General features: G+C 43.4%; 1 protein-coding gene across 1 annotated transcript; it reads left to right on the plus strand.

Moving 5' to 3' along the window:
* Positions 1-4948: 4948 nt before the first annotated feature.
* Positions 4949-9036, plus strand: LOC124677641 (P-loop NTPase domain-containing protein LPA1 homolog). Its single transcript, XM_047213605.1, has 7 exons — positions 4949-5086; positions 5185-5456; positions 6002-6083; positions 6423-6818; positions 7007-7747; positions 7894-8016; positions 8374-9036. The coding sequence occupies exons 1-7, from the start codon at positions 4958-4960 to the stop codon at positions 8785-8787; spliced, it is 2157 nt and encodes a 718-aa protein (XP_047069561.1). The 5' UTR covers positions 4949-4957; the 3' UTR covers positions 8788-9036.
* Positions 9037-9476: the final 440 nt, after the last annotated feature.

Here is a 9476-nt window from a genome sequence, read left to right on the forward strand (position 1 = left end):
TAGATTATTTAGTAGCAAGATTTATGATGTAGAAAAAACTAGGTTATTCAGTTAAAGGTAATTAGGTTGTCTACAATAGAGTCACTAGGTTGTCCAAATAAAGCCATCAGATTATTCAGTATCAATTACCATCACAGACAAAAATGCGAGCCAGATTGCCTAATTGTAGTCGCCACATTGTTAAGATAAAGTTATTAGATTATTTAGTAGCAATTACCATCACAAAACCTATAATGCAAAAAAAACAATTTGTTCATTTGGAGCAACCAGATTGTCAAGATATATAAAAGTCACCATATTATTTAGTAGCAATTACCATCACCAAAATTATAATGCAAAAATTCCAGGTTATTCAAGTAAACGAACCGAATTGTCTAATTGTAGTAATCACATTGTTAAGATAAAGTCACCAGATTATTTAGCATTAACAAGAACCACAATATCTATCATGCAAAAGTAACCACTAACACAAGGTGGGGGAGAGGTTGGGCAGCAGGCTTACACTTAATCCGACAACCAATGCTGCTATTGTGCCTACTCCCTCGTGGGTGCGCCATAGCCATTCTTGCTCCTACCATGGTCATGTGGCTGGCGTTGCCACATCCGCCCGACCATGGAGTGAGGCCATCGTCGTCGTGCCTTCTCTACCCGTCGTCGTGTTCCCTCGGCCATGTGTGTAAGGTTGTAGCCACGCCCGCTCCACCATGGAGCGGGGTTGTTGTCACCCACGCCTGCCCTGCCATATGCGTGCGAGGCCACCATCTTCCCACCTCCTCCGACATGATGAACCATTTTTCTTTTGTTGAACTATAAATCTTTATGCAAGATTGCGAATCATGTTATACATAGCTAAGTATAATTCACATGTGTAGTTTAAAAAATCAATAAGGCTCTGGTTCCCGGGTCAGATCTCAGGGATTTTGCCCTACCTCTTTGCTCATCTGCAGATCCCCATGGTGGAGGAAGGAAGACAGGAAAGGAGGCTTTTGGCACTGCGTGTGGGAGCTCACCAACGACGGCGCATTGTCGGCCTCGGGGCGCTATTCCGTCGATTCTCAAAGCCGAAGGGCGGCTGCTCCGAGTTGGCCTTCGTCAACTCTTCTTCAACCTCCAGGCGAGAGAGCCATTAGGGAGGCCCTCCCTCAGCTTCAGTGCGACGATCCACATCAACTCTGACCCAAGTGGTTCCGTTCCCAGCGTCGGAGATGATGGTCGCGGTTTGAGGCTAGGATCTGAGGTCGGTGGAGAAGGACCATATGGAGTTTTACATTTTAGATCTAGGGTTCTTTTTGCAATTCTGGAGGACTTGTTTGTATTTACTTTTTACTGATAGGTCCTCCTTGTATTTACACCGAAATAATATAAGCAGTGTCTCCAGGTCCTTCGGGACCTCTCGCTATTAAAAAAACACTCACGTACCTTTAAGCTCACATGGTAGAAGTAACTCCTCAAACCAAAGGTTCCAAGAATGAAAACGTGAAATGGGTGAAGCAAATGAACGGTGACAAAAGAGTGCTCAAGAATCGGGTAGTATCTTTTGTTGTCGCATCCCTTACCATGCTTCACTTCCCCCTTCTATAAGCTTTGTTGCTAAACACAATTTTCCTCTTAACCATGGCTTGAAGCCTTATTACCTTGAATGTATTCCCATCTATGCTGAAACTAGAGACTGGTAGAAAATGGAACTACCCTTTGTTATAACTAAAAGATTGGTTATTCATAATTCGCACGTCATATCTTTATTTCGCAAAATGCCCCCTCTCTCAACAAAGTTTTATCACGTGGTCAACATTGTAGATGAACATGTGTTTTCTTCCAAAATTATCTAGTTTCATTGTAGTCGACAAATTGTAATGTTATAGTGATGGGTATATCGTTATCCACAATGATGCGCGTCACTAGTGGTGAAGGTAACATAACATGACGTAGACCAGTGTGGGATGGTGTTGAGAGCATGCCTCAGTGTTGCATGGTGCGAGGATGGCAACAGTACCAATTCCATATAAATTATTGAGATTGGGTTGCACAGTCACTCCTCATGAATGATTTTACCACCACATTATGTGGGCCACGAGATACTATTGTCAAGAACTTTGTGGAACCATATCAAATTTTCTGTGCAACACGTGGTAACAAAATACCACACACACTATAAAATGGTGTGACCTAGTTGGTGTTATGTGGATAAATTTAATATAAATGTTCTGGATAGCAATTAAGGTAGGTAGATAAGAAAAAGCTCATCCAGAACACCCTCGCCTGCTATCCATATTTACAGGTTTCTCTTGTCTATATATGTTGGAACAATATAACAACCTCATATTCATATGCAATTCCTATCTTAGATCTGGTTTCCTTTCATACGGACCAATCCGTCGGAAGAAGCCTCCGGGGCCCGAAGCCTTCAGCCATGATGACCTAGACACTCTGGAGCCATGTAGAGAGGAGCCCAAAAGTTTCACATAGACTCCATAGCCAAACCACTTTGGGACCACGAAAACACTGACCCTTTTGGTCCGGATACTCGACCTACCTACATACATGAAGCATTTGTCAATGCCCATGTACCCCTTTTGACCCAAATTTTACCTATTCGTGAGTTTGCTATAAATACTCCATCTTGTCCTTTGTAGGGTTAGACATGAATTATAACCCAAGAGCAGTGCTCCTCTTTCCTTTGCAGGATCTAGGACTTCTCCCCTTGTTGGAGTGACTATAATTCTTGTACCAGTCTTGGGGTAGCTAATCTTTCCTCCATGATTATATTGGGTGGATGGACCTAATGATTTGAGAAAACGTTTCAAATGAGAGTAACCTAACCTAAGATCTTTGATCCAAGAGCTATATCATGTCGGCACGAGTGTTTGGATGTTGATTTGCCAGCTAGCCTTTTATTTTCTTATCGATATGTGTGATTTCTCCATCTCACTCATTACCTTCTTCATCCATGTGGTTATTCGTGAAGATCGGGTCACTCATCTCATATCAAATAAGATAGAAGAACTTCCATATATCTAGAAGTTGTTGCTCCTCCATTTCAGCTCTCTTAAAGCCATGTATATCTGAAACTCATACTGGAACGTCCTTTGATGGCTTTCAACCGTTCTACCGCAGTTTTTTTTAGGTCAAAAGGTGTCCTATGGGAGTTTGTATGTCGGTTGCTAGTCATCTCTTCTTTGTGGCATCTTCTCTAGGATGGAGCGTGCCTTTATCTCAACGTCAAGCAATTGCACCGTTCCAAGTGGTCTTGTCTCGGCGAAGGCGCGGTTGGCTCTTGTTCGACGATGAGTTTGCCCGATGGCGAAGGACCATATTGGCAAAGATTTTTAGTTATGTGTTCTTTTGTGAATCTGAACAACTAATATGTATTTTTCTTTTATCATGGGGTCTTTATGTAATTTTCAATGCCACTTGTTTTATTTAATTCAGCTTTAGGACCCCTCTCTTGTTAAAAAGGGAAAAAATAAAATGATTTTTTTTCCAATTCGTGTCACTTATTTGTGTGTATGCGCCTAGGACAATGTTAGTGGGACCGTGTGGGGTGAGCGGTGCGGCAATCTCTTATAGACGATGAAGGATGGTCTGATGAGAACAAATTAAAAGAGATAGAGAAGGGGATAATAACATGAAATGTATCCTCTACAAAAAAAGAACATAAAATGTAGTGGGACCTCATGCTTCGCTCGTTGGTGCATTGTGATGGCAGCCAATCAAGACACAAGATCCTCCCCTTGGACGGGAGATTTTCCTGTATTTAATCTAGTTTTGGACCCTATGCTAGGGATGACAATGTGTACCCATTACCCATATACCTGACGGGTAAAATTCCATCAAAAGTACGAGTATGGGATAAAAATTACATCTGTGTATGTAAATAGAAAAATATCATACCCATCGAATAAAGTGGGTATGGGTACGGAATCGTAGAACTCATACGTGCGTACCCATGTAGTCGTCCAAAATTTGACAAGTGTGGCCTTCGAAGCTAGTATTCTAACATCTTAAATCCCTCCTAATCACACGCTCAGTTAGCTAGGCCGAACCTCACGCTTCCTAGCTAGTTCCAAATCGTTGGTGGGTTACTTAAGATTATGCCCCTATCTAGAATCCCCGTGACTGTCGCAGTCCATATATTATTACGTGATCACATCTTAATTTATTGTTGTTTATGTGCAACAACTGTTGTTTATGAGAACATGCTATTTTTTATAATATATTGTTGGTTATAAGTACATAAGTATTGATGCTTATAATGTGGTATTTTTTATAAACTACATATGGTTACATGTTGATATTTATTACTATTTTTGCTTAATTTAATATGTTGTATCAGTAATATTTTTATCCGTGGGTACCTATTTATCATGTTAGGTAGTGAGTAAAAAAATAATTGTACTCGTTGATGGGTACGAGTACCAGTGACAGGTAAAATTAAAAAGGACGAGTACGGTATGGGTGACTCCACCCGTGGTACCCATATCCGACCGATGTAAAAAAATATAAGGCAGGAAAAGATGATTTCTTTTTCCAATTCGTCGCAGGAATCGATTCTTTCTTGCATTTTATGAATGTTTACTTAGTACTCCGTACTACTAACAGGGATTCCCACATGGGCGGCCCATGGTACCCGCCGGGCCGTCGGGCCGCGGGCCGGGCCGTAGTTTTAAATGGTGTTTTCGGGCTACCCAGGCCCGGCCCGGCCCGGCAGTCGGGCCAACATTTCTCGGCCCAGGCCCGAGTTTTTCGGGCCGGGCCTCGGGCCAGGCTGCCCATGGCCAGGTATGGGTCCAACCAATTTGTCTACGGTTTGTGGTGTCGTGTCCCGAACGACCGACCGACCAAGCGAAACCAGGAGGAGACGACGACCGAAGAGCAGGAGATCAAAGACCCGGCCTTTCTTTTGTTCTCCTGACCGGCCCCTCCCCTCTCTCTTCCGGCCGCACGCGAGCGCCGCGCCATGGCCGGCCGGGCGAAGCTCCTGTACATTGTGGTCGTCGACGACAATGGCTCCTCCTTCCGCTACACCCGATCCCTCCTCCACAGCACCCTCCAGCTCATGGGATGCAAGCCGAGGCACGCCTTCGAGGTCCTTCCCCCCCCCCTCTATTATTCTCCAATCGCTCCTCGCTTTCCTCCTCGATTCGATCCCATCTTATTTCCATTTCGATTTTGCTAAACAAAAAGATTAGCCGGAGGGTGTTCGATGTGATCCGAGGCGACCCTGCGGAGATGAACATGCTGATGGCCATGTCCGGCGGCGGCGGCGGCGGCGGCGTGCAGCGGTACGAGCTCCCGGACGCCGCCACCAGCCCGCGCCAGTTCCAGTTCGAGCTCTACAAGCGCCGCACCACCGTCCTCGTCCCCAGGGACCTCTTCATCCAGCTCGTCTGCCAGGCCCTCTCCCTGTACAAGTACCTATCGCCCAACCAGAGGAACGATCTCATGCTCGCCTGCAGGCAAGTAGCATCTCTTTCTCTTCTTATTCCAAGATTTCATGTGATGAATGATTATCCCTAAGTTTGTTAACATGCTTTACAAAGTAAACATCACAATTCGATCTGGACACTTCCAGAAAACAATTACAAAGTATTGTAATAAAGGGCCCATTTAGGACACATTCACAATACATACAGGCAATAGTCTGCCAAAACTGCAGGGGGTGGAAAACTGTACATTATGACTAACTTGCCACAGCTAAGCTCTCCCATTCTTTTTGTTACGATTAGTACATTCCTATCCTATTCACCAGAATGAACAGGCATCTGTATTTATCACATATTAACATGAGGTAAACAAATGGTTGTTGCAATCTGTCGAAGCTAAACTCAATAGCTGAATTTTCCTTGTTTACAATGCAACTTTTCTAGATTATTATACTTCTACCGTTTCAAACATTCTACTGCATCTGGATTTTCCGTATGCATCTCTGGGGAACCAGCCTTCAAAGGTGTTGATTTCATTTTTCTCTCTGCTCCGTTGATATTCATTTATCTCTGTGTAGGATTAAAGAAAGAAAGGAGTCTGTCACGGTTCTCCTCTGCGGCACTAGTGGTTGTGGCAAGTCCACTCTTTCTACTTTGCTGGTACACATCCACCCTTTTATTTTGGATTCTTACCATAAATAATGCTGAAATCTTTCCTAGAGCAGCTTATGTGTTTAGATATTGTCAGAGCTAAACAATAAAATTTAGGCACTCTGTCATTGCTACCAGGAGAACCTTGTATCATTTAGGTGGGAAACTATAGCACTTAGTCTATCATGGCTTATGTTCCTTCATACTTACCTAGTGTGTATTAGACATTTGACCTGCAAACAGTGTTACTTAACTATTTCTTCAGAACCACACCACGCCCAATGCGCCCAATTTATTATTATTTTACTTTCAAGATTATAAGCATTTCTAATTCCAATGTATCAACAGGGGAGCAGATTAGGGATCACGACTGTAGTTTCCACAGACTCCATACGTCACATGATGCGGAGCTTTGTTGACGAGAAAGAAAACCCCCTTCTTTGGGCATCAACTTACCATGCAGGTGAATGCCTTGACCCAATAGCAGTTTCTGAAGCAAAAGCCAGGCGGAAAGCGAAAAAACGCTCAGGCGTGTCAAGCAGCCCGGGTATGGATTACGAGAGGAGTGGGGTTCAAAGTGACAAGTTTGACGGAAAACCAATTGGGAGGAAACAAATGGCTATTGAAGGTTATAAAGCACAAAGTGAGATGGTGATTGATAGTTTGGATCGGCTAATTACTGCCTGGGAAGATCGGAAAGAATCAGTTGTCGTTGAGGGTGTTCACCTGAGCCTTAATTTTGTGGTATGCTCTTCTAAAAATATATTTTTCCCGGTACATTTTTCCGTATATTCTTGCCCTTGAGGTGTTTTCATTTATTACGAATACATTTAGTATTCAGCTAAGTGGAATTATAAATTCAATGATCCACCTGTCCCAATTTCCCCCGTTATATTTTGTAATGATGTTGTCGAATCATTTCCATATTTCAGATGGGGTTAATGAAGAAACATCCATCAATAATTCCTTTCATGATCTACATATCCAGTGAGGGCAAACACACGGAGAGGTTTGCTGTACGTGCAAAATACATGACACTTGACCCAACAAAAAATAAGTATGTCAAATACATCAACAATATTAGAACCATCCAAGAGTACCTCTGCAGTCGGGCTGACAAGTACTTAGTTCCCAAGGTAAACAACACTAATGTTGACCGGAGTGTGGCTTCTATCCATGCCACCGTCTTTAGCTCCCTCCGCAGGCGAGCTGCTGGAGATCAGTTGTATGACCCTGGTACAAATACTGTAGCTGCTGTAAATGACGAGTACAAAAACCAATGTGTTGCTAACTCGATGAGTTCCAAGGGGATGTTCAAATTAATCCAACGCCTAGGGTCCTCAAGAAAGCTCATGGCCATAATCAATGTGGATGGGTCTGTTTCAAAGGCTTGGCCTGTTGAGTCCAGTGGTGGAGACGGAAAAAGCAGTGCGGAAGATGGCAACCAGAAATCTCTAGGAAATCCAATATATGGACCTCTGAATATCGGAAGAGCAGAGTCGGTCAATCTCCAGTTTGGCTCCTTTGGTATAAGTGCCTGGCCTACAGACACTGGCTGTACGAGTCAAGCTGGAAATGTCGACGACTCATGGATCGATGGTAATGAAGGCAGTAGCAGCCATGTTGCGTCTTCGTCTGGTTCCCCTAAGAAGTTGGATGGACACTGTAAAGAGGTAAGCAATTTTACTTTGTTCCTGAACTTCTCTGATTTTGCTACAATTGTTCTGTCAGTGGAGAGAGATGACGCAATCTCATTTGTTAGATTGAAACACGAAACTGGTGTCCTAATTGGTGCTTCATTTTTATTTGTTGAGGCTAGATTAAAGAGTCATCAGCTGCATCAGGCAGTGATGACGACGACGAAGACGAAGCTGAAGTTCCACCTAACTCAGGGAGTGATGAGGACCTAAGTGAAGAAGATAACGAGGAAAACCATGATGAGGTGAGACATGGCAGTCTATTTGTTACCTTAATTTTAACTTACTGTGGCTTGCTGTAATGAGTTGTAAAATGCTTAGATATGAGCAGCAGATGTCCAACACTCAAAATAGTGAATTGTTTTGATCGGGTGATTTGAGTCCATTCCACATTTGGATTTCCTTTCCGAGGTTGACTCCCTAAAGAGTAAATGTGATTTAAGTAATGGATACAATTTAAGATCTGTAGTTTCGCTCTGTAGGCTATGTAGTAGTTTCCTAAACCCTGCTTAACAAACCAAAGCGTTTTTTCTTTATTACAAAAAGTGATTGACCAAGTGGAATCAATTATTTAACAGAATCTGCCGCTGTTTTCTTCGCAGATGGAAGGGTCTGTCGATGAGGATTGCAACAGGTCTGATGAGGAATATGATGACCTGGCGATGCGGGACAGCATGGAGATCGGTTACTTGAGCGATGATGGCATGGTGCGCACCTGCTTAAGCAATAGGTTTCCAGATGGCAACCAACACCAAAGCCACCGCCGCACACCAAGGAAGCAGCTGGAGACCCTGCGAAGCCTGTCGAAGATTAACATTTCCGTTCCTGACACAGCACGCTCTTCTTCCTCTGTCGTCGTCCCTCCAGGCACAGCCGGCAGGAGGAACACGACAGCCAGAAGGGTGAGGCGGACCCTGAGCGACTCATTCCACTCGCGGCCGAGGAGCTGCCCGTCTCTTGCCGAACCAGTGACAAAGCCGGAGGGCTCGGCTGTTCCAGTGGCTCCTGATAGGTAGGTAGGTGTATATATGTGTTCATCTGTTGATGTAATAATGAATAACCAGGAAAGGGCAGGGAAGGGGTGCTACTTGGATGTGGGTGTTTGCTGGCGAGCTGAATAATGGAACGTCTTTGGTTTGTGCAGTTTCTAACTGACCATCTTTTTTCTTTTTTCTTTTCTTTTGGGGTCTGGAATTGAGAGAGTTCTTTTCGTGTGTTTACTTCTGGATCCTGCAATACCAATATATAATGCTGGATAAGATATAGGTCATTGTGGTAATCATGTTGTCGTGAATGAAATGACACCAACATTTAGTTAACAATGAAGAAATTGAAAAAACTAGCACATATGTATGGATAATGCCGATGTGGAGATGAAAATCATACGTAGTCTTCCACTTAGAAGCATAAATATATCCATCGTCTGAAATGAGCACATTAACATCTCTATGAATGAGCTCCTGGTGTGCTCCGCTCTTTTTTGTGTGTGCCCGCTCTTGTATCAATCTTGTAATGCAAACCAGCAATCGGACAGTCCAGCGGAAACCGAGTTAGTTGAAAACCGGTGAAACTATGTTTCTGAAAATCATGAAGAAGATTAAAGTATGTTGGGGTGGTGATGATGTACTAACGTGTACTTCGTTTTTTTTTCCTTCAACTCCAAAATTTAATAATTTGTTTACCGAGGTATAAAAAAATCAAATTC

Source organism: Lolium rigidum, chromosome 7 (assembly GCF_022539505.1).
Source record: "Lolium rigidum isolate FL_2022 chromosome 7, APGP_CSIRO_Lrig_0.1, whole genome shotgun sequence".
Lineage (NCBI taxonomy): Eukaryota > Viridiplantae > Streptophyta > Magnoliopsida > Poales > Poaceae > Lolium > Lolium rigidum.